This window comes from Cebus imitator, unplaced genomic scaffold, assembly GCF_001604975.1.
Source record: "Cebus imitator isolate Cc_AM_T3 unplaced genomic scaffold, Cebus_imitator-1.0 Scaffold79, whole genome shotgun sequence".
In the NCBI taxonomy this organism is placed as follows: domain Eukaryota; kingdom Metazoa; phylum Chordata; class Mammalia; order Primates; family Cebidae; genus Cebus; species Cebus imitator.
In genome coordinates, this window is record NW_016107394.1 from 6,231,376 (window position 1) to 6,257,870 (window position 26,495).

At 36.1% G+C, this 26,495-nt stretch overlaps 1 protein-coding gene across 10 annotated transcripts in view; it reads left to right on the top strand.

Annotated features, from left to right (window-relative positions):
• The window catches only part of EMSY (EMSY transcriptional repressor, BRCA2 interacting), a 105,757-nt gene that overhangs the window by 52,980 nt on the left and 26,282 nt on the right, over nucleotides 1–26,495 (top strand). For all 10 annotated transcript variants that reach the window (XM_017533032.2, XM_017533040.2, XM_017533035.2 and 7 more), the window contains 3 exons: nucleotides 12,322–12,471; nucleotides 13,343–13,513; nucleotides 23,400–23,536. In XM_017533032.2, coding sequence (XP_017388521.1) covers nucleotides 12,322–12,471; nucleotides 13,343–13,513; nucleotides 23,400–23,536 — 458 coding nt within the window. The remainder of the gene's footprint in view (nucleotides 1–12,321; nucleotides 12,472–13,342; nucleotides 13,514–23,399; nucleotides 23,537–26,495) is intronic.

Consider the following 26,495-nt stretch of genomic DNA (forward strand, 5'->3'; position numbering starts at 1 on the left):
GGAAACAAACCCAAAACAACAAAAAACATATACTTTCATTACCTATCATATTTAACCTTTTCACGGCATATTACTCTATATTTGAAATAATTTTATGGTTAACATATAACACTTCCTATTTCTGCAATGTTCCAGTTTCTAAGGTCCGTATTGGTGGCATTTTTGTGAATCAATTGTTACATTATACTATATTAATTAATTTTAGACAAGGTCTCGCTCTGTCACCCAGACTGGAGTGCAATGGTGTGATCATGGCCAACTGCAGTCTTGAACTCCTAGGCTCAAGCAAGTCTCTTGCCCCAACCACCAGAGCAGTTGGGACTACAAGTGTATGCCACCACACTCAGCTAATTTTACTATTTTTGTAGAGATAGGGTCTTGCCTTATAGTCCAGGCTGATCTGAACCCTGGCTTCAAGCAGTCCTTCTGCCTTGGCCTCTCAAAGAGCTAGGATTACAGGCATGAGCCACCACACCCAGCCAATTCATTATTTTATTACAGACAGGGTCTTGCTCCGTCACCCAGGCTGAAGTGCAGTGGCATGAACTCCCCAGCTAAAGCAATTCTCCCATCTCAGCATGCCAAAGCACTGAGATTATAGACATGAGCCACTTCACCTGGTCTATATTTTATTTTTTTGAATAGAGAAGGCATTCATTAAAAACTGAACAGTATAAAAAGTTAAAGTGAATAACTTGACCTCTATCTAGTCCTCCCTTGCCATTAAGAAAAACTTAGTTTCTTATATATTTTTAGTCTCTACATATACAAGAAAATTTAAATACGGATTCTAATACCCCCACTCCTTTACACACTTAAAGCATAACACATGCATGCACCTTACTCCCCCCGCCACCTTTAACAATATGTCTTAGAGATTTTTTTAATATAGTCAATACATAAAATTAAATTGCTTCTGCATTCTACAGTGATACAGATATACCTTGTTTTATTAAACTTTGCTTTATTGTGCTTCCCAGTACTGTGTTTTTTTGTTTGTTTGTTTTGTTTTTTGTTTTTTTGAGATGGAGTCTTGCTTTGTTACCCAGGCTGGAGTGCAGTGGCGCGATCTTGGTTCACTGCAACCTCTGCCTTCTGGGTTCAAGCAATTCTCCCTGCCTCAGCCTCCCAAGTAGCTGGGATTAACAGGCACCTGCCACCACGCCCAACTAATTTTTGTATTTTTAGTAGAGACGGGGTTTCATCATGTTGGCCAGGCTGGTCTCGAACTGCTGATTTCAGGTGATCCGCCCACTTTGGCCTCCCAAAGTGCTAGGATTATAGGCATGAGCCACTGTGCCCAGCCTTGTATATTTTACAAACTGAAGATTCGTGGCAACCCCATGTCAAGTAAGTCTGTAGGCACCATTTTTCCAACAGTGTTGTGCTCACATTGTGTCTCTGTGTCACATTTTGATAATTCTCATGATAACTCAAAGTTTTTTATTATTGTTATATCTGTTACTTTAATCCATAATCAGTGATCTTTGATGTTACTACTATAATTGTTTTGGGCCACGACAAACTATGCTCGTGTAAGATGATGTACTTAATAAATAAATGTTGCGTGTGCTCTGACTGCTTTACCAACTGGACATTCTCCCATCTGTCTCCCTCTCCTTGGGCCTGCTTGTTTCCAAAATTGGAACGATATTGAAATTAGGCCAGTTAATAAACTTATAATGGCCTGTAAGTGTTCATGTGAAAGGAAGAGTCTCATGTCACTTACTTTTAAGTCAAAAGCTAGAAATGATTAAGCTTAGTGAGGAAGGTATGTTGAAAGCCAAGATAGGCTGAAAGCTAGGCTTCTTGCACTGAACAGTTAGCAAAGGAAAAGTTCTTGAAATTAAAAATGCTACTCCAGTGAATACGTGAATGATAAGAAAGCAAAATAGCCTTATTGCAAGTTTTAGTGGTTTGAATAGAAGATCAGACCAGCCACAACATTCCCTTAATCTAAAGTCCAATCCATAGCAAGACCCTAACTCTCTAATTTCTAAGAAGGCCAGGAGAGTGAGGAAGCTGCAGAAGAAAAGTTGGAAGCTAGCAGAGGTTGGTTAACAAGGTTTAAGGAAAGAAGCCGTTTACAGAATGTGAAAGTGCGAAACGAAACAGCAAGTGCTGTTGGAGAAACTGCAGGAAGTTATCCAGTAGATCTAGCTAAGATTGTTGATGAAGATGGCTACGCTAAACAACAGATTTTCAATATAGACAAAATAGCCTTTTATTGGAAGAAGAGGCCATGTAGGACTTTCATAGATAAGGAAGTCAATGCCTGTCTTCAAAGCTTCAAAGACAGGATGACTCTCTTGTTAGGGACTAATGCAGGTGCTGACTTGAAGTTGAAGCTGATGTTCCTTTACCATTCTCAAAATGCTAGGGTCCTTAAAAAGGACCCTTAAAAAGGACCAAGACTGGATGATACCACATCTGTTTACAACATGGTTTACTGAATGTTTTAAGCCCACTATTGAGACCCACTGCTCAGAAAAAAAAAAAAGATTCCTTTCAAAATATTACAACCCACTGACAGTGCACCTAGTCACCCAAGAGCTCTGATGGAGATGTGCAAGATTAATATTGTTTTCATGCCTGCTAACATAATATCCATTGTGCAGCCCATGAAACAAGAAATAATTTAAACTTTTAGGTCTTATTAAGAAATAAATTTAGGTGGCTCATGCCTGTAATCCCAGCACTTTGGGAGGCTTAGACAGGTGGATTGTTTGAGCCCAGGAGTTTAAGACCAGCCTGGGCAACATGGTAAGACCCTGTCTCTACAATTTTTTTTTTTTTTAATTAGCCAGGTGTGCTGTGGTGGGAGGATTGCTTGAGCCAGGAGGTTGAGGCTGCAGTGAACTATGATTGTGCCACTGCCATTCCAGCCTGGCTGACAGACTTCGTCAAAAACAAAAACAAAAAACCACACACAAAAAAACGCATTTTGTAAGGCTATAGCTGCCATAATGATTCCTCTAATGGATTTGGGCAAAGTCAGCCTTCTGGAAAGGATTCACTGTTCTAGATGCATTGAGAATATTTTTGATTCATGGGAGGAGGTCAAAATATCAACATTAATAAGAGCTTAGAAGAAGTGGATTCCAGCTTCTGTGGATGACTTTGAGTGGTTCAGGTCTTTAGTGGAAGAAATAACTATCTTATGATAAAACTTGACTAGATAAGGAGTTGATTCTTATGGATGAACAATGAAAGTGGTTTCTTGAGATGGAATCTTCTCCTATGAAGTAATAATGTCCTGTCCTGTGGATGTTGTTGAAATGACAAAGGATTTAGAGCATTACGTAAACATAGTTGATAAAGCAACAGCAAGTTTGAAAGGATTGCCTTCCATTTTGAAAGAAGTTTTACTATGGGTAAAATGTTGTAAAACAGCATTTCATGCTTCAAAGAAATCTTTCACAGAAGGAAAAAAATCAATCCATGCAGCCAACATCATTGTTGTCTTACTTTAAGAAAATGCTGCAACCACCCTAGCCTTTAGCAACCACCACCCTGATCAGTCAACAGCCATCAGCATCAAGATAAGACCCTCCACCAGCAAAAAAATTATGCCTCTCTGAAGGCTCAGATGATCATTAGCATTTTTTAGCAATAAAGTATTTTAAATTAAGGTAGGTACATTTTTTAGACATAATACAATTGCATACTTAATAGACTACCGTGTAGTGTAAACATAACTAATGTACACACTGGGAAACCAAAAATTTCTTGTGACTTCCTCTATTGTGATACTTGCTTTATTGCATTGGTCTGGAACTGAACCTGTAGTCTCTCCAAAGTATGCCTGAATCGTAATTTATGTAACGAATCCCTTGTAAGGTTGTTTCTAGTCTCTCTTTTTTTTTAAATTCAAGCAAAACTGCAGTGAACAAGCCTATATAGGGTCATTTTGTGTGTGTAAGTGTATCTGTAGGATTAATTTCCAGAAGTATGATTGTTATGTCAGTTTTGATAGATATTGCCAAGTTTTCATCTTATAGGGATTTTCAATTTATTTTCCTACTTTTAATGTACTTGTGTCCCAATTTCCTCACAGTGACCCCTTCCCACCAGTATATTTTCAAACAGTTGGATTTATGTGAATGTGTTGGGGTTGAGGGGTTGTTATCTCAGCATTTTTCTATTTTTTATTTCTTTTATTGAGAATGAGTTTGGGAAATTATGTTTTAGTGACCTTTGTAATTCATTTTTTGTGTGCTATCTGTATCCATTGTCCACTTTCCTATTGGATCAATTTCTGGGAATTCTTACACTGTCAGAATAATTGGCATTCTATGCATTTCATAATTTGTAGATTTTTTTTCAGTTTATTTGTTTGTCTTTTGACTTTATGGGGACTTATGTGCAAAACACTGTTTGTACAGTGTGGTCTTTAATGCTTCCAGATTTTCCATCACAGTTTATAATTTTTGTATTTAAGTATTTTGTAATTTATCCTGGTATGAGGTTAGACAATATAATATATTGATAACCGAATGTGATTTGGGTCTGTAGTTTTCTTTTTTGTGTGCAGTGTTTGTCAGGTGTTTCTTTGAGCATCACGTGTATTTCCAGTAAATAATTTTGAAAGTTTTTTTAAATGCCCTGGAATTTTTTTATATTTAAATTTTATCTATTTCTTTAGAAACAAGTTCTTGTTCTATTGCCCAGGCTTAAGTACATCAGGCAATTCTGCCACCTTAGCCTCAGCTGAGACTACAAGCATGTGCCACTGTACCTAGCTAATTAAAAAAATTTTTTTTGTAGAGTTGGGGTCTCACCGCATTGCCCAGACTGGTTGTGAACACCTGGCCCCAGGTGATTCTCCTGCCTTGACCTATCAAACTGTTGGGATTATAGATGTGAGCCACTGTGATCAGCCTGGAATATTTTTTCTTAAAGAGCTTTATTGAGATATAATTGACTAAGCACTCAATGAACACATTTAAAGTGTACAGTTTAATGTTATTTAATATATTCACAGATATGTTCAGCCATTATAACAGCTGATTTTAGAACACTTCGCTTCAAAAGGAAACCCCATAATATTGTCTCCTACTCCTTGCACCCATTCTTTCAGTTTCCTATCCCTGGCCCCAAGTAACCACTAATTGTTTTCTGTCTGTAGATTTCTGTACTTTGGACTTTGATATGAAAGGAATCATATCAAAGTCTTTTGTAACTGGCTTCTTTAACTTAATGTAATATTTTTAAGGTTCATCCGTCTTGCAGCATGTATTAGTACTTCATTCCTTTTTATGGCCAAATAAAATTCACATTTTGTTTATCTGTCCATTGATAAGCATTTGGATTGTTTCACCTATTGGCTGTTATGAATAATGCTGCTGAAAACATTTGTATGCAAGTTTTTTGGTATTCACTTCTCTTGTGAATACCAAATACCACTTCTCTTGTGAATACGTAGGAGTGGAACCTCTGGCTCATATATTAATTCTGTGTTTGATTGTTTGATTAACTGATGTGTTTTCCAAAGCAACTGTACCGTTTTATATTCCCACAAGCAGAGTATGAGGGTTTCAGTTTCACTACATTCATGTCAACACTTGTTATTCTCTTACATTGATTCTAGACAGTCTGCTTTGAGTAAAGTTATATTTCGCCGTGGTTTTGATGTGTACTTACCTGATAACTAATGATGTTTAGCATGTTTTCATGTGCTTATTGGATCTTATATATATTTTCCCTGAAGAAATGGCTATTCACATCCTTTACCCATTTTAAAATTGGGTTATATGTCATTGAGTTATAAGGGTTTGTGTGTACGTGTATATATATATATATATATATATATATATATGATATTAAACTCTTATCAGATATGTAATTTGCAAGTATTATTTCCCATTTCTGAATTGTCTTTTTACTTTCTTGATGGTACCTTTTAAAACACACCAGTTAGCTGGACGCAGTGGTGCATGCCTGTAATCCCAGCATTTTGGGAGGCCAAGGTGCACGGATCACTTGAGGTCAGGAGTTTGAGACCAGCCTGGCTAACATGGCAAAACCGGTCTCTACTTAAAAAAAAAAGAAAAAAGTTAGCCAGAAGTGATGGCACGCGCCTGTAATCCCAGCTATTAGGGAGGCTGAGGCAGGAGAATCTCGTAAACCCAGGAGGCAAAAGTTGCAGTGAGCCAAGATTGCACCACTGCACTCTAGCCTGGGCTACAGAATGAGACTTGGTCTCAAATTAATTAATTAATTAATTAATTAATTAAATTTAATTAAATACAGCAGTTTTTGATATCTAAATTTTCTACTTTCTGTTGCTCATGCTTTTATTGTTATATCCAAGAATCCTTTGCCAAATCCAGTATTTTAAAGATTTACCCAACATTTTAGTTTTACCTCTAAGTGTAAATGTTTGATCTATTTGAGTTAATTTTGTGTATAGTATGATGTAAGTGTCTCACTTAATTCCTTTGCACGTATCTATTCATTTGTCCCAAGCGAATTTATTAAAAAGACTATTTTTTCCCCCCTCATTGAATGATCTTGGCGCCTTTGTCAAAATGCAGTTGATCATAGTTCTATGGTTTTATTTCTGGACTTTCAAATCTATTCTATTAATATATATGTCTTATGCCAGTACCATACTGTTTTGATTACCATTGGTTTGTAGTAAGTTTTGAAATCAGGAAGTGTGTGTGTCCTCTTGTCATCGTCATCATCGTCATCTTCTTCTTCTTTTCTTTCTTCTACTTCTTTCTTCTTTCTTCTTCTTCTTCGTTCTTCTTTCTTATTTCTTTCTTCTTCTTCTTCTTTCTTCTTTCTTCTTCCTTATTCCTCATTGAATCTGTGGATTAATTTGAGGAGCATTGTCATCTTAACCATGTTAAATCTGTGAGCGTGGTATGCTTTCTTATTTATTTAGATCTTTAATTTCTTTCAATATTTTGTAGGTTTCAGAGTGTACATTTTGTATTTCTTTTGTTAATTTTATTCCTAAATATTTTGTTCTTTTGCTGCTATTATAAATGGAATTGTTAATTTCACTTTTTAGCTTGTGTATTGCTAATTTATAGATTTTTTTTGGTGTTGACTTTTATCCTGCAACCTTGGTGAACTCATGTCTCATTTTTTGGTTCTAATTTCTGTTAGTGGATTCCTTTGTTTGTTTGTTTGTTTGTTTTTAATATAAAGGGTCATGCCATCTGCAAATAGAGATAGAATTTCTTCTGTTTCAATCTGGATGCCTTTTTTTCCCCCAATTTCTCTGACTTGAATCTCTGGTATAATATTGAACACAGGTGTCAAGAGCAGACATCACTTTTTCCTTATTCTTTCTATTCATAGAAATTCTTTTAGTGTCTCTTGTAAGGTGGGTCTGCTAGCAACATATTGCAGATTTTGTTTATTTGGTAAAGTCTTTAGTTTGCCTTCATTTTTGAAAGCTAGCTTTGCTGGATATAGGATTCTTGGTTGGTGTTTTTTTTTCCTTGAGGACTTCAAATGTGTTATCCAACTGCCTGCTGGCTTCATTGTTTCCACTGTGAAGTCAGCTCTTACTTAACTTTTTTGCAGTTCCCCTGTAAGTGTTGTGTTGTTTTTCTCTTGCTATGTTCAAGATTTTCTTTTTGTCTTTGATTTTTCAGCATTTTTACTGAGATGTGTCTGTTTATGATCTTTGTGTTTATCTTATTTATAATTTGTTCAGCTTCTTAAACATATACGTTACTTCTTTTCAGTAAATTTGGAAAGTTTTCAGCCATAATGTCTTTGAATATTTCCTTTCTTTTCTCTCTCCCTACCGCTGGTACGTCCATTATATGTATGTTGGTGTGCTTAATGTTGTCCCACATTTCTCTGAAGCTCTGTTCATTTTTCTTCACTCTTTTTTCTCTTTATTCTTAGCTCACATACCTCTATTGATCTTTTTTCAGGTTTGCTAATTCTTTCTTCTGCCAGTTCAGTTCTACATGTGAACCCCCTCTAGTGAATTTTTTAGTTCAGTGGTTTTACTTTTAACCTCCAGATTTCCTATTTGGTTCTTTTAAAAAAATAATTTATACCTCTTTATTAATCTTTATTTGATGTACTATTGTCCTCATGGCCTCCTTTACTCCTATAATCATGTTTTTCTCTAGTTCTGTGAACATATTTGTAATGCTACTTTAAAGTCTTTTTCAGTTAAGTCTGACATCTGGTTGTTCTTACAGACTCTGTTGTTTGTTTTTTTTCTAATGTATGGGTAATATTTTCCTGTTTCTTTATATGTCTCCTTATGTCTTTGTTAGAAATTGGACATTTTAGATACTTCTATATCCATAAGTTCTACGTCTTCAGATTCAAGGAACCACGGATCAAAAATATTTAGGAAAAAGACACAAAAAATGATACGATAGTAAAAAATAATGCAAATACAGAAACAATATAGTATAACAGCTACATAGCATTTACATTGTATTAGGTGTTATAAGTAATCTAGAGATGATTTACAGTATGCAGGAGCATGTGCATAAGTTTCACAAATACTATACCTTTTTTTTTTTTTATAAAGAAATGGCGCATCCACGGATTTGAGTATCAACAGGGTCCTGGAACCAATCTTTCACGGATACTGAGGGATGACCATGTAGTACTTGGGTACTGGTCTCCCCTCACCAAGGATTTGTTATTTTTATTTGTATAGTTACTTGTTTAGTGATGGGATCAATTATTTTAGTGAAGTCTTTTTATTCCCTCTCCAGCCTGTGCTCCTTCATCTAAGCATCTGATATTACTCCCTAGGGAGGCACAGCTCTGTGTATACTTATAGTCACTTTGGGATGACAGTGGTATTAGTTTGGCTTTCTTTTGCTCTTTCCTTGACCACACCCAGCTGTTAAACTCTATTAACTGCTGGCTGATTGCTCTGTTGTTTTCAGGAAAGCCTTGGAGCATACATTGCTCTGTAATCTAATCCAAATTTTGGCTCCTTTGAAGGAATAGTTTCTGGGATTCATTTTTGATATTTCTTCTAACCTCACAAAGGGTCTTCCCAGCTTTTATATTCTCTGCTTCTTCCCTATAAACTGTCTGCAGTATAGACTATACGTTCATTATATCCATGAATCTCCTTCTGGTTGCCTTTTACCACTTTCTTCATTGTTCTTAGGAATGCCCTTAGTCTTGAACTTCTCCGTGCTGTGGTATAAAAGCAGTTAGTTCTTTGGGAAGAGATTAGGAGCTATCTGTTTTATGAATTATTTCTATCCTTTGGCAAAGTCGCTGAGCCAGGACTCTGGAATATGGGGTGGGGTAAATGGCAGACTTCTCTGAGTGACACCCCTGCTTTAGGCACTGAGTGCTCACTGAGTAGGGGTGAGGGGTTGGGCAGCAGCCTGAGGTCCTCACAGCTTGGCTCTCTTGATGGTGGAGTCACTGCCTGACCAGCCAGGGCAAGGACTGTCAGTACTTCAGTATTCTCAGTGGTACTGTGCCCAAAGTAGAGCCTTGTCCATAAATGGGGGGCTGGGCAGAATAAGAGAGCTCTGACATCCATACTGTGCTTGCCCAGAACTTAGCCTTAGCAATGGGTAGCTGAGGGCAGGATGAGAATCTGAAGTCCCATTTCTTCTGAGAAGAAAATCCTTCAACGGAGAGCTAGTGGAGAAAGAACCCTGAGTTCTTCACTGAAGCCATCTGGAATGGAATGTTCCCCTTGCTGAGCTGGTAGTGGGGAAGGAGGAAGTGGTATTGGTTTAAATACCACAGATCTTGCCTTTCTCAATGAATTTTTGTAGATTTTCTTGAATAGATGTTTTTTCATTTAATGTTTGCCCTTGGCACCATTTCCAGAGCCTTTCAGTGGTAGATGTTTTATACTTTTTACCAATTTCCCTGGAATAGAGGGACAGCAGAGCTCATGCCACCATGCCAGATACCAATATTCGGAATGGTTTTAGTACATAGGAATTAACATTCTTTTTAAAGGACTGTAGAATTCTCCAATGCAACTATCTGGGCCTGCTACTTTTTGACAAAGCATTACAGCTCTGAATTTTTTTTTCTGTGGAAATTTGTCTATTTACATTTTTTTTTTCTGGGGTCAATATTGATAAATGACAATTTCCTAGAAAATTATTTATTTGATCCATTTTAAACTTGTTTGCATATAATTGAGCAAAGTCATTTTATGATTATCTTAATTTTTTTCTCTGTGTAGTTATTTCTTTAGAAGCTTCTTTTCATATGTGCTTTAAGAATTACTGTAATTCTAGCCGGGTGTGGTGGCTCACATCTATAATCCCAGCAGTTTGGGAGGCCAAGGCTAGTGGATCACTTGAGGTCAGGTGTTCAAAACCAGCCTGGCCAACATGGTGAAATCCTGTCTCTACTAAATATGCAAAAACATTAGCTGGGCATGGTGGCAGGTGCCTGTAATCCCAGCTACTCAGAAGGCTGAGGCAGGAAAATCACTTGAACCCAGGAGGTGGAGGTTGCAGTGAGCTGAGATTGCGTCACTGCACTCCAGCCTGGGAGACGAAGTGAGACCCTGTCTCAAAAAAAAAAATAATAATAAAAATAATTACTGTAATTCATTAATGAAATAAATACTAGAAATTATTCCCCCATAAACCTGAGTACTTAAGATTATAATCAGATTTTTTAAATTTCCATAATAATTATTTACTGAATTTTTATTATTCATTATGTACTTTGCGATTTATTTAATCTTAACAATAGCCCTATGAGGTATATACTAATAGAATCAATATTTTATAGATAAAGAGACAGAGTCACAGAGATTATATAACTTGTCTAATCAACAACTTTATTGGCTACAGAAATTTAAAATTATTTAAGGCTATTAAATAAAAAAATCTGTTTGCTTCCTAATGTCTTAACCTAAACCACCATCTCTAAAAGTAAAATAATTCTTAGTTGCCTATAACAACGTATTTTGTCTCATGAATCATTTCAGAGAAGATAACAGTGGGGTAAGAGTGTTACCAAAAATTTCCTTCTTTAGCTACCAATTTAAATTTTCACATTGCTCTAGTATATTGACTTTGGAAACAAAAGACATTATTCTATTTATAGCATGTTGTTTTTAGTAGTGGTATTTCCATTTGCAAAGTATAGTAATTCTTATTTGCTGAAAATCTCAAATCCTAGAAACTGTAGTATTCCTATGTGTGTTGTTAACATAGTTCTCAAAAACAGGTTTTATATTTTGTTTTCATATTGAAAATCTCTCAGATTTGTTTCAGCCTCAAAGAGCATGTTTATATAAAATTAAAGGAATGCTGGCAGCAAACTACACTTTTTTTTTCTGAATGGGAAAAGGGTTAAAGGAATGTTTATGTTTAGAAAGTCAATGTGACAATTATGACAAAGAAAAATTTAGAAAATTTAAAAATAAAAACCATAACATCACCACCTTAGCACTTTTATTTTTACCTATCACATTCAAGTTCTTGTCCACACACATTTTTTGTGTAGGTGGAAGAATAATGTATCTTTTTTGATATCCTTTATTTGACAAAGTGAGCTATTAAAAATTATTATTGTTTTTTTTGAGATGGAGTTTCACTCTTGTTGCCTAGGCTGGGGTGCAATGATGTGATCTTGGCTCACCGCAACTTCCACCTCCCGGGTTCAAGCAATTCTCCTACCTCAGCCTCCCAAGTAGCTAGGTTTATTGGAGCACGCCACCATGCCCAGCTAATTTTGTAATTGTAGTAGAGACAGAGTTTTACCATGTTGGTGAGGCTGGTCTCAAACTCCAAACCTCAGGTGAACCACCCACCTCAGCCTTCCAGAATGCTAGGATTACAGGTGTGAGCCACTGTGGCCAGCCTAAAAATTCTTTTAAAAGAAGGCAATTTAAAAATTCAAACAAAAAAAATTCTTTGTTTTTATATTTTTCAACAACTTTTATGTAAATTTAAGGATTTGTGAAAATTTTTTGGCAAAGTTGGGGATACATAAAAGTACATTACCTTTTGTTTCTGACATCTTGTGTTAGTCCTTTCACCCTAAATATTTGTATGGAATGGAGTATTTGCCTGTAAAGTTCAAACAGTGGACAGTTTGGTTTGAAGGCTCTTATGTAACACAATCATAGACAAAAGATTTGTTTTTCTTTATGAACTTTTTAATGTAATGTTTTAGTTGCATTTCTGAAATGAGAAACTAAGATAGGAATTTGAGGAATAAAAGTTTAGATTTTCATCAGTATTAAAAAAAAAAGCTTATCTTTAGGCAAGACTGAGTAAATGTTTGTGACTACTGCCCTCTTGGGTTGGCATAAGGGACATGTATTTAAAAATAATTTGTGCTTAAAATTAAAAATAATTTAATTTTCTTCTTTCAAAGGTGTTAAGATCATCACACAGCAGGTTCAACCAAGTAAAATCTTACCCAAACCAGTGACAGCAACTCTACCCACCAGTAGCAATTCCCCTATTATGGTGGTTAGCAGTAATGGTGCAATTATGACGACTAAACTGGTAACCACTCCTACTGGTAAGTTCTCTTGACCATCAGTTCATTTATTCATCATACATTCATCAAACAATTTCCCTATACCAGCTTAATTTAGGAATAGCTTTTCTAACTTACTGGATTTGTAAGAAACTACAATACACTTATATAGTTAGCTTTTAATTCCTGTTTGGAAAGAAGAAAAAAAAAAGTCTTAGAAATAGTGGGAAAGGGTGTAAAATCCTTTGAGACACATGAAGAAAAGTAATCTAACAGGTCTAAAGTTGAGGAAATACGTAAATAGAGAAAATTTTAGGCTAAAGATAAATATTCCCGGCAACTCTAGGTAGCCTTAACTTTAATCTCTACTAAAATGATAGAATAATACACTCTTTAAAAGATGGAAGTATATTTAGAGGGTAGCAGAGTACAAAGCGGTGAAAGTTTGTAAAATTTTAGACAAACAGTACTGCCTTACTTGCTGCATGCCGTCATTGGGTTTGGCACTAAGACAGCATGAAACAGATGCAGAGACCTTAAAATCTATAATAGAAATATCTTAAATACTCTGGTAGGAAAGATGATTACATTTGTTTCTTTTGGCATAAAACTAGTAGAAGAGGGGTAGTGGAAGAAGGGTACAGAGTTAGCTCTACTTTTTCTTGGGTTAGTAATTTGATGTAACACATCGCAAAATTTTATGTGTAGAATTAATTTAAATTGACTTGGCTGTAGCACTTGTCGTATGTGTTGAAAACTGGCTGTAAAATTATAAATTAATGTCTTGACACCCTGAAATTCCATTTTCAAGTTATAGCAATGTAGATGATATTGAATTACAGTTAAAATGTATTAATTATCATTCTTCTATAAGTAATGACAAATTTTTCTTTTGGCTTTTCGCTTTTTATAGGCACACAAGCAACCTATACCCGGCCAACAGTGAGCCCATCCATTGGACGGATGGCTGCAACCCCTGGAGCTGCAACTTATGTGAAAACTACGAGCGGCAGCATCATTACAGTAGTACCCAAATCATTAGCTACCTTGGGGGGCAAGATAATTAGCAGTAATATAGTTTCTGGTAGGTATATCTGAAATATGTTAAAGGTATAGGTGGCCTTCATGAGAGAAAAAAAAAAATACTTATTTCATTGAAGGATTCTATCTCAATTTTTTGCTTAAAAATCTAGCTTTGTTTATAGTCCTTATGTTTCATGATTAAATATAGTTTTTAGTTTTAATATTCAATATTCACATAAAAAGCTTTTGATAGTTTTAAAATGGAAAGAACCTTTAGTTGCTTTTAGTCAGAGTGGAAAGATTATGGTTTAAATTTGCATAGAGATTTTTTATTTGCAAAGTATTCTCTTATTTGTCAACTCATTCAGACCCCATAACAACTCTGAGGTAGTTGCTATTGTGCTGAATTTACAAATGAAGACAGATTAGGGTTTAGAGAGATCAGATTGATATGTCCAAGACCTATTAGAGTTAGAAAGGGGAAAAACTATTGTTTGTTCTAAATATGTTCAAGGGAACATATCTTATAATTTAAATTATTGATATCACTTTAGTTTATTAAAAATAAAAATATTCGAATACTTTATTTGCTTTTTGCCATTTATATTAACAGTTTGTTTTTCAGAAATATCTTACTTTAATAGTGAAAGCTAACCATCTGCCTATTTATTGGTATATTGAAACCATACCTGGTTTTTATTGACTCATTAATCTCTGCAGTATTTGGGTTGTGGACCCTAATGTGGAATGTTAACATGGCATCTGTTTTCATCGATTATTATTTTTTAATTAAAATGATGTAAATAATCTCTGGTTAAGCAAGACTGTAGACTTTAATTGTCTACCTTTTGTGTTGACCAGTCATATTTTATATGCCCCAGGTGAGTTGTTCTAACATTTTAAAGTCGAGGGATTGAAGTTCCTGGCAGTAATACGATGTTGCTGATAACTCAGGGAGTAAAAAAACAAAACAGAGCATGGTATTGGCATAACGTGCTATATTTAAAGCTGTTAATTTTGGCTGTACTTTTAAGAGTAAGCGAGAAAATCCAGTATTTGCCAGACTGAGGAGGGTGAAACCAGTAGGGAAAGAATCATTGTACTCTGGCTTTTAAGAGGATATTTTAAATAACACAGTTAAAAAATTATAATTTATTACTTGACAATATCTTTAAATAGTATAAAGCACTTATTCAATTAAACATTTGTCAAAAAGGGATCATGTATTTCATTGGTAGGTAGCTTTTTATGACCTTAAGGATTTTTCTTACACATGAATTTATAGTTTCATATAGCTTGAAGGAATGTTTAGATGTCATGAGGCTTCTATTTTGACACTGAATTCATTAGCTGCTTTGTACCTGGTTAGAGCAATACAAGCAAGCACATTTTTCTTTTAAAAGCAGAGATGTCATTTGAAATCTATGTATCTTATACATGTATGACATATTATCCACCTTTGTATTGAATTATAAAACCATTCATGGTTAGCTGCTACTTCAGGTGCATGGGTGTACATGAGTAGAGGCTTTTCCAGCACTATAGGACTTACTTGGCATACAGTTTAAACAACTTTATTAATTGCATCGTGGCTCATTATGTCTCTACCTATGCTTCACTGACACTTTATTCCAAAGAACTTCTCTTCTTCCTGGTTGCTCTAAACTGATCCTTAATGTTACATCTCACTTTTCTTTATAAAGACAATTTTCTTATTTTATAATATTCTTGTTGGTCCATGATACTGGGTCTATAGGTTTGTTTTAAAATCTTTCATTGTCTGTTTATAGTAAAGTGATAAGCCTGGTTGAATGAATTTAGACAGTTTTCTGCCTTCATCCATGAGAAGATGCTTTTTCTAGAGTCTCATCTCCCCAAAACAAAAAGGAAGTACTTTCCTTTTTTTTTTTTTTTTTTTGAGACAGTCTCACTCTGTTGCCCAGGGTAGAGTGTAGTGGCATGATTGGCTCATTACAGCATCAGCCTCCTGGCTGGGCTCAAGCAGTCCTGACATCCTAGCCTCCCAAATAGCTGGGACTACAGGCCCACACCACCATGCTTGGCTAATTTTTGTATTTTTTCTAGAGACGGGTTTTGCCATGTTAACCCAGGCTTGTCTCAGACTCCTGAACTCAAGCAATCTGCCGACCTTGGCCTCCCAATGTTCTGGGAATACGGGCGTGAGCTACCGTGCCTGGCTGTTTTCTTAAAATACACTCAAACATCTAGCTATAAGAATAGAAGTCTTAAAGAAAGTACTTTCCCTCTAATTGTGGGGGAATTTGGAAACTACAACAAGGTTCAAAGAAAATTAAAAACCTATGATTTTTACTATCCATAGGACCATGTTAAAATTTAGGTTATTTCTTTTCATTCCTTTTTCTATTTGTTTGTTTAAATGTGTTTGTGTGTGTGTATATATATATATATATATATTTTTTTTTCCATTACATTGGGATCCAGTATAGGCAGATTTTTTCCATGTTTCATGTAATAATGTTGATTATTTTCCCATGCTAGTAATTGTACTTTGACACCCCCTCATTATTTAATCATTTGCTTATTTTAGAAAGTTTTAGGTTGCTTACAGGTTGTCTTTTGTGTGTGGATGTGTGTCATGATAAATAATCCTATGATGAACATTATTACAGATAAATTATTTTGTGGAATTCTTGCTTCCTCTTATAAATACCCTAGAATGCAAGTTAATGCTTCCAAAGTACTTTCTATAAAGGTCACTTTGTTCTTTTTATTATAATAAGCAATTAAATGGAAGGCATGACTATCTTTATAGTTGATTCATATGTGAGTGTGTATATATATATATATATATATATATATATATATATTTTTTTTTTTTTTTTTTTTTTTTTTTTTTTTTTTTGAGACAGAGTCATGCTCAGTCATCCAGGCTGGAATGTAGTGGTGTGATTTCTGCTCACTGCAACCCCCACCTCCCGGGTTCAAGCAATTATGCCTCAGCCTCCTGAGTAGCTGGGTTATAGGCACCTGCCACCATGCTTGGCTAATTTTTGTATTATTAGTAGAGACAGGGTTTCACCATGTTGGCCAGGATGATCTCAAACTCCTGACCTTGGGCTCTCAAAGTGCTAGTATTATAGGCGTGAATCACCACACCCCACCAATTCATATTTTATAGTCAAATATTTATTTACATGTATGTATATGAGATTATCAAATTTGTAGGGTTTTTTTTGTGAGCTTTGCTGAAGGTTAGTTGATTAATTATATTGGATTCTTCAGAGATGAACTCACTACCTTGGTTCTGAGGACATTATGACAACCTGTGACAATAGCAAAACTTTATTTTAATTCACTTGATCTTTTTCATTTGTTTATTCTTTGAGCAAAGCAACATAAAACATTACTTAAGAGACCAAGATTGTCAGATGATTTTAGAATCTGTAAATAGAATAGTAAAATCTGAGCCAGTAAGTTTGTGTTCCTCTTTAAGCCTACCTATTATAATGCCCAAACTTTAAGCATCTTTTAAAAAAATAAGAATGCCTGGGATGCATCAATGTCATAGCCCATTATGATCCAAATGAGTTTAACAATTATTTGCACCTATTATATCTTGATTGTTTTATAAGTGAAGACTATAAAAATGGGTCCTCTGATATGCTGTGAGCCAGATACTGTGCTGTGTGTTGTGATACAGATATATATGAGTTTTTATTCTCTGCCCTAAAGAATGCTAAACAAGTGAACTTTTATAATTCTATTGTAACCATGAGAACTACAGACTACTGTGAAAGCATAGAAGGTGACTTTTTTTTAATGAGCAATACTTCTTCAACGTAATGTAGGTATTCCCTGAAACAGAAACATGTTCATTGGAATTTCAGACATTTATAATTTATTATTCTATCAATTATAAATTGTTTTCTACTTTAATATAATGTTAGAGTTGCTTTNCCATAACTCCCTTAGGCACTGTTGTTTTTTTTAACTGTTTTTTCTTTCTTTTTGCTCCTCAGAATCAATAATTTCAAATTTCCTGTCTTCAATTATACTATTCTTTTTTCTTCTATTTTCTAACATTTGCCACCCCCACTACATTTTGTTAAACTTGTGGACTTGGTTTGCAACTATCTTGCAAATTGAAAAACCTCTGTAATGGAAAGGATTAGACGTTTTAGTAGGTACAAATATAATTCATTTAAACCAGTTTTGTCAAAAAGTGGTCCTTGTAATTTGGTATAAAGTCAAAAGCATAGTAAATCGTGTCAAAAGAGGTCCATAGAGTTAATCATATGTGAGGGATTAGAGTTAATTAAGAGTAAAAGTTAGTATAAGTGAATCATAGGCAGCTTGGTTTTTTAAGTTCTTAACAGCTCACTATTCAGAGACTACAAATAAATGGAAAAACAGTTGTGAAGCCAGTTCATAGATAAAAATGTTCTTTTATGTAACCTCAGAGTATGTTACCTTGGACTAATGAGACATTATATAATGGCAAGCATATTATAAAGATATTTTTTGTAGCAGTATTGCCAAAATTAACATATAGCTAGAATATTCTTATTCTTAGTGTAACTTTGTTTATAAAACTTTAGTAAGGAATGTTAAGGTTTTCCAGTGGAAAATAACAAAATTTTGTTTAATTATTTTTTGCTGATATATTACTTATGTTTTTACCGAGTAATTATTCTGTGACTAGTCATTTGATAAATGATATACAGGCCTATAGAAGAAGAACATGACATGCCTGTTTTCATAGGCAGAGGAAACTATAGAAGCAAAAGTAACATTGGGATTTGTATGCTCAAAGACCAGTGTGGAAACCAACACTTAAAGGAGAGGCAAATGTTAGTTAATTCTAAAAATTAAGGTCTAACAAAGCCTGGAAAGCTAAGCCTCGGAGTTTGGGCTTTGTGTAGTAGGTCATGGAAAGCCATAAGGAAGAAGTTACAGTACTTGTTAGATTAAAGTTTATAGTGTGTACTCTGGAGTATAGATCAAAATAGTAGATTAAGGGACAGATTATGTATTTTTTTTCTTTTTTTTTTTAATTGTACTTTAGGTTCTGGGGTACGTGTGCAGATCATTCAGGATTGTTGCATAGGTACATACATGGCAAGGTGGTTTGCTACCTTCCTGCCCCCCATCACCTATATCTGGTATTTTTCCCCAGGTTATCCCTCCCCACCTTCCCACCCCCACCGTCCCTCCTCTATTCCCCCCCAACTGACCGCACTGTGTGATGCTCCGCTCCCTGTGTCCTCGTGTTCTAATCGTTCAACACCCGCCTATGAGTGATACCATGCGGTGTTTGATTTTCTGTTCTTGTGTCAGTTTGCTGAGAAGGATGGTTTCCACATTCATCCATGTCGCTACGAAGGACACGAACTCATTGTTTTTTATGGCTGCGTAGCATTCCATGGTGTATATGTGCCACAGTTTCTTTATCCAGTCTATTTTTGATGGACATTTGGGTTGGTTCCAGGTCTTTGCTATTGTAAACAGTACTGCAATGAACATAGATGTACATGTGTCTTTATAATAGAACAATTTATAATTCTTTGGGTAAATACCCAGTAATGGGATTGCTGGGTCAAATGGTATTTCTATTTCTAGGTCCTTGAGGAATTCCCACACTGTCTTCCACAATGGTTGCCTAAATTGCATTCCCACCAATAGTGTAAAAGTGTTCCTATTTCTCCACATCCTCTCCAGCATCTGTTGTCTCCAGATTTTTTAATGATTGCCATTCTAACTGGCATGAGATGGTATCTCAATGTGGGTTTTGATTTGCATTTCTCTGATTACCAGTGATGATGAGCATTTTTTCATGTTTATTGGCCTCATATATGTCTTCTTTTGTAAAGTGTCTGTTTATGTCCTTCGCCCACTTTTGAATGGGCTTGTTTTTTTCTTGTAAATCTGTTTTAGTTCTTTGTAGATTCTGGATATTAGTCCTTTGTCACATGGATAGATTACAAAAATTCTTTCCCATTTTGTTGGTTGTTGGTTCACTCTAATGATTGTTTCCTTTGCTGTACAGATGCTCTGGAGCTTAATTAGATCCCTTTATCTATTTTGGCTTTTGTTGCCATTGCTTTTGGTGTTTTAGCCATGAAGTCCTTGCCTATGCGTATGTCCTGAATGGTTTTGCCTAGGTTTTCTTCTAGGGTTTTTATGGTGTTAGGTCTTATGTTTAGATCTTTAATCCATCTGGAGTTAATTTTAGTGTAAGGTGTCAGGAAGGGGTCCAGTTTCTGTTTTCTGCACATGGCTAGCCAGTTTTCCCAACACCATTTATTAAACAGGGAACCCTTCCCCCATTGCTTGTTTTTCTCAGGTTTGTCAAAGATTGGATGATTGTAGATGTGTGGTGTTGCTTCTGAGGCCTCTGTTCTGTTTCATTGGTCTATATCTCTGTTTTGGTACCTGTACCATGCTGTTTTGATTACTGTAGCCTTGTAGTATAATTTAAAATCAGGCAGCATGATGCCTCCAGCTTTGCTCTTTTTGCTTAGGATTGTTTTGGCTCTGTGGGCTCTCTTTTGGTTCCATATGAAGTTTGAAGTGGTTTTTTCCAGTTCTGTGAAGAAGGTCATTCGTAGCTTGATGGCGATAGCATTGAATCTATAAATTACTTTGGGCAGTATGGCCATTTTCACAATATTGATTCTTCCCAACCATGAGCATGGAATGTTTTTCCATCTGTTTGGTGCTCTCTTATTTCATTGAGCAGTGGTTTGTAGTTCTCGTTGAAGAGGTGCTTTACATCCTTTGATAGTTGTATTCCTAGGTATTTTATTCTCTTTGTAGCTATTGTGAATGGGAGTTGACTTTTGATTTGGCTCTCTCTTTATCTGTTATTGGTGTATAGAAATGCTTGATTTCTGCACATTGATTTTGTATTCTGAGACTTTGCTGAAGTTTCTTATCAGTTTCAGGAGATTTTGGGCTGAGACAAAGGGGTCTTCTAAATATACAATCATGTTGTCTGCAAATAGAGACAATTTGGCTTCCTCTTTTCCTAATTGAATACCTTTATTTCTTTTTCTTGCTTGATTGCTGTGGCTAGAACTTCCAATACTACATTGAATAGGAGTGGTGAGAGAGGGCATCCTTGTCTAGTGCCAGATTTCAAAGGGAATGCTTCCAGTTTTTGCCCGTTCAGTATGATATTGGCTATGGGTTTGTCATAAATAGCTTTTATTATTTTGTGATATGTTCCATTGATACCTAGTTTATTGAGTTTTTAGCATAAAGGGCTGTTGAATTTTATTGAAGGCCTTCTCTGCATCTATTGAGATAATCATGTGGTTTTTGTCTTTCGTTCTGTTTATGTGGTGAATTACGTTTATAGACTTGCATATGTTGAACCAGCCTTGCATCCCTGGGATGAAGCCTACTTGATCATGATGAATAAGCTTTTTGATTTGCTGTTGCCTTCCGTTTGCCAGTATTTTATTGAAGATATTTGTGTCAATGTTCATCACGGATATTGGCCTGAAGTTTTCTTTTTTAGTTGTGTCTCTGCCAGGTTTTGTTATGAGGATGATGTTGATCTCATAAAATGAGTTGGGGAGGATTCCCTCTTTTTGTATTGTTTGGAATGGTTTCAGAAGGAATAGTACCAGCTCCTCTTTGTATATCTGGTAGAATTCAGCTGTAAACCTGTCTGGACCTGGGCTCTTTTTAGTTGGTAGGCTATTAATTGTGGCCTCAACTTCAGACCTTGTTATTGGTCTATTCAGGGTTTCAACTTCTTCCTGGTTTAGTCTTGGGAGAGTGTAAGTGTCTAGGAATTTATCCATTTCTTCCAGATTTACTAGTTTGTAGGATTTTGAAACATGAGGGAAAGTTAGAATTGGGGATGTAATGGGAAATTGGGGAGGTTTTTAACCAGTTAACATGTTCCAGTTCTTGACATGATAAAGTTAGTTTTTTAAGGATGTTTGATATGATAGGAAGCACCAGAGCTGTTTGCATGATAGAGAAACTTGAAACAGGGAGAAAGTTTGGGAAAGGAGTTGAAGCCCTTGAGCTGGCTTTGATAACAGTTTGAAAGAAGACACATGTTGGTGACAAATTGAGTTCATTCACATACTCTTTGGACAACGATTGCAAGTAATAGTCATCCACTGTGCTAAGCACTGAGAAATTATAAAAAGGTACAGTGTGGAGATTAAGGGGCTTTCATCTTGTTGAGAGGTGTAGGGAGTTAAGACAAGGAAGCAGGCCAAGACTGGTGGCTCATGCCTGTAATTCTAACAATTTGGGAGCCTGAAGCAGGAGGATCACTAGAAGCCAGGAGTTTAAGATCAGCCTGGGCAATGTAGTAAGACCCCAGTCTCTACCAAAAAATACAGAAATTAGTCAGGCATGGTGGCACATACCTGTAGTCCTAGGTACTTAGGAGGCTGAGGTGGGAGGATTACGTGAGCCCAGGAGTTGAAGCCTGCAGTTGATATGATCACACCACTTCACTCCAGCCTGGGTAACAGACTTAGACCCTGTCTCTCTTAAATAAAAAGAAAGAAAAGAAGGAGGGCCAGGCACAGTGGCTTATGCCTGTAGTCCCAGCACTTTGTGAAGACGAGGTAGGAGGATCAGTTGAGCCTAGGAGTTTGAGACCAGTCAGGGCCACATAGTGAGACCTCGTCTAAATAAATAAATAAATAAATAAATATCCAGAGCCACATAGTGAGACCTCATCTCAATAAATAAATAAATACATACATACATAAAATGGGAGGACCACTTGAGCTCAGGAGGTCAAGGCTTTAATGAGCTGTGATTGCTCCACTGCACTCCCGCCTGGGTGACAGAGCAAGACCTTGCCTTAAAAATAAATAACTAAAAATACATTTTTTTTAAAAAGAGAAAAAGACAAGGAATGAATCAAAAATTTACATCAGAATTTACATCTGAAGATTGGAAGATGATGGGTAGAAGAGAAGTTAATTATGGAAGGATGTGTGGGAGAGGGCAAAGTAATACTGGATTTGGATCAGTTGGTATAGACCTATTAGGTAGATCTTAATAGTTGACAATATAAGTTTATATATGTAAATTAGAGTTTCATCCTCTCAGTCTCCAGATTGCTGCAGATTACAAAAGCATACAGTGAATCTGTGACTTGTTTTGCATATCCTTTACTTTGTCTTTTTTTTTTTTTTTTTGAGAGGATTCTTGCTCTGTAGCCCAAGCTGGAGTGCAGTGGCGCTACCTCAGCTCACTGCAACCTCTGCTTCCCGGGTTCAAATGATTCTTCTGCTTCAACCTCCCAAGTAGCTGGGATTACACATATCCGCCACCACACCCAGCTAAATTTTGCGTATTTGTAGTAGAGACAGAATTTCACCATGTTGGTCAGGCTGGTCTTGAACTCCTGACCTCTGGCGATCTGCCCACCTTGACCTCTCAAAGTGCCTGGATTATGGGTGTGAGCCACCATGCCTAGCCTACTTTGTTTTTTTTTTTAATCACAGAAAAATATATGGCTTGTTTCTTTTCATAATTTTTTTTCTAGAGTCTAGTGTTATGTAAATTTATGTATTTACCTCATATTCTTGTTTGAAGGGTTTTCCCATCACTTCAGTCACAGATATAATAGTGGATTTTGGGGAAATACATGTCATGCAGTAGAGATTCTGATTTGTTTTATTTTAACTAGTCGGACAAAGAATATTGAAGGTGAAACTGATGTTTTTAGATTCTGAGTTTGGTGTATAGGTTCTCAGATTCTAAAAAGATGACTGCTTTAAGAGTAAATTCTTAATAGTCTCTCATTCTGGTATGACTTATGACTTACTATTTTAAGCCTTCATTTTCACCGTCATGACAGCTTTCGTGTCATCTAGGGATAACATTTACTGTATATGTATTAAATGTGTATAATATGAATTGAAATAACCAAGTATCTCTAGTCCTTAACTCAGGCCTCCTTTTCTTCCCCCTTCTCTAAGGAACAACTACCAAAATCACTACCATCCCAATGACTTCCAAGCCCAATGTGATTGTTGTACAAAAGACTACAGGAAAAGGGACGACCATTCAAGGCCTCCCGGGCAAAAATGTTGTCACAACGTTGCTAAATGCTGGAGTAAGTAAGAGCTTCAACTGCAGACTTAGCAATTCACAGAGGATTTAAAGACCAGCTATACAAATATTTGTACAAGGACTTGAGAACCCCACAATGGCCGGAATGGCTTGATTTACCACTGCTGTGATATAATAACTGTTAAATTACCACCAACTAATGCCATTTTTCACAGTAATTTCTAAAGCATGTTGCTCATACTTGCTCAAAGCTAGGTTGCTTGTGACCATGATTTAGATGCTTAGCTTTGTCCAGATAGAGAATTCCATTGGCTTACTGTAGGGGGACTTCTGTTGGAGCACTGTTTTATTCTTGCTTATGGTCAATAGATACTGACCTAGTATTTCGCTTAGGCTGGGCAAAGAGAAATATTTAGGATTAAGACTAAATTGATTGATGGAGATTTGTTACTTTCATTTTTTTTTTTTTTTTTTTTTTTTTTTTTTTTTTTTTTTTTTTTTTGTGCTATTAGAAAATAAAAGTCAGGCTGCGTATGGTGGGACATGCTTGTAATCCTAGCTCTTTGGGAGGCTGAGGTAGGAGAATTGCTTTAGCCCAGGAGTTCAAGACCATCCTTGGCACAAAGCAAGACCCCACCTCTACATAAATTTATTTTAAAAATTAGCCAGGTGTGGTAGCATGTACCTATAGTCCCAGCTACTTGAGAGGCTAAGGTGGGAGGATTGCTGGAGCCCAGCAGTTTGAGGCTGCTTTGGGCCATGATCATGCCACTGCACTCCAGACTAGGCAACAGAGTGAGACCTTGCCTCAAAAGAAAAAAATCAAGTAAGTAAGGGCTTCATTTATAGTTCTGAAGGCAGTTGGTAGAATATTTGGAATTAGACAAACTGGGACTTCCTTTCTCTATATTGTAGTTGAGCTGTTTGACCTTGGGTGACATATCCAACCTCTGTCATTCTTAATTTCCTCATTTGTACATTGGGGTTGATGATCTTTACTAGTGAGGTTGTTCAGTAACTGGTAGCAATTGTGAAAGTGCTTAGAATATTGCCTGGCACATAGGAAGTCCTCAGTCATTGGTTTTCTTCTTGTTATTCTTGGTTCTTAACTGTTTAGGCTTGTTAGTGTCCCTACCTTGCCTGACTTCACTAGCAAAGGGAATGCTATACTTCACTTACGTAGATCTCATAAAAGCTTCTTAGGCATCACAGTCCTTACAGTGTTGGTAGGGGTCCAGCATTAGATTTTTTCACTGTGTGAGAAAACAGATTGTTCTTAGCCAGAATTTACATGGTAAGCCAAAAATAAAGCCAGGATTAGAGTTTGGGTTTTCAAAACCCTTTGTAATGTGGTTTACAATTTCAAAGAACTTGATATATAAGAGGGGATGCTTTGTATTCTAGCGCTGTGTTCACAGACATGTCAGAGTAATATGTGACTCATAGCTGTTAGATATCGCTGATAACAACCGCTTGACAAAGGCAGTGCTAGTATAACAAGCAAATCAGTGTAGAAGACTATCTTCTGGGCTGGGTGTGGGGGCTCATGCCTGTAATCCCAGCACTTTGGGAGGCCAAGGCAGGTGGATCACTTGAGCCCAGGAGTTTGAGACCAGCCTGAGCAACATGGTGAAACCCCGTCTCTACAAAATATACAAAAATTAGTGTAGGGGTATGCGCCTCTAGTCCCAGTTACTTGGGAGGCTGAGGTGGAAGATCATTTGAGCCTGGGAGGCAGAGGTTGCAGTGAGCCAAGATCTTGGCACTGTACTCCAGCCTGGGTGACGGAGCGAGACTCTGCCCCTGCTACCACTGCCAAAGACCACATAGGCACAGTCACCTCTACTCACCACTTGCTCACCTGTGTGTGTCCACAACACACATCAGAAGAGCTTTTTTGAAAAACAGCCTACTAGATGGTTTTGTCTGGCTTACATGGGTCACCATACTTGGACAGGTTCCGTTGAGCTATTTAGCAGATAGGCATGCTCATTTGCAAACTAGAGGCTCTTGGCAAATGAACTACAGCTCTTTCCAGAGATGGTGCTGTGAAAAGTATGCTTGTGTTGGTATAAGTAATAGCACCATTGGCAGATGCTATATGTTTCCCATAGATAATTACAGCAGATAAACTTGTGATTTTTGTAATTATATTTAGTTCTGACTTCACAGAGTGATTGCTTTTTAACCAGCTCACCTGGGTACTTTGTTTTTACTGGCTGCTGAGTTTAGATAGCCACACATTTAGATGATGCTGGCTAAAAATTAAGGAAAACTGATGAGGTGAAAATTCTCAGATGTTTTCCATTTTAAGCTTATGCATTTTAATTTTTAAAATTGTAATAATTTAGTAAAATTACTGTATTTGAACTTGTTAGTTAAGTTTATGTAAAAAGATGTTGGTTTCATGAGTGACCAGAAAATGGCCCTTAAGAATAAAACAGGTGAAAGTATAGAAAATGGTGTAAAGTTAATGGATATAAGCTATTAGTTAATAGACTAAAATGATATTAGTTATATATGAATAGTAAAATATATGCAGCACCTTGAGTTTTCCCTTCCTTTTTTTCTATGTATAAACTTATATATTATTATTAATATGTAACATTCTTTCCTCATGGCATATGTTCATCAATTTTTTCCTATATATAACCTTAGAAGGAATGTTAATACCTCTGCTGGTTTTGTGTGCCCATACTTTTTCATGTAGACATTCTACTATATATCCTTATAATTTCATATATATAGAGCTTAGGGGATTTATTTTATGTGTATACATTTAGCTACTAGTATATTGTACAGCAGTTTTCTAACTACACAAATATTCATTTCAGATAAATTAGAAAATAAATATGAATGTGAGAGATGAGACTTATAATCCCAGTTCTTAGAGATAAGCATTGACAGTTTACTATACACGCTTCCAGAATTTTCTGATTCTATTATAATTGTAATATATGTATTCCATGAATGGGACCGTGCAATAAGTATTTTTACGTGAG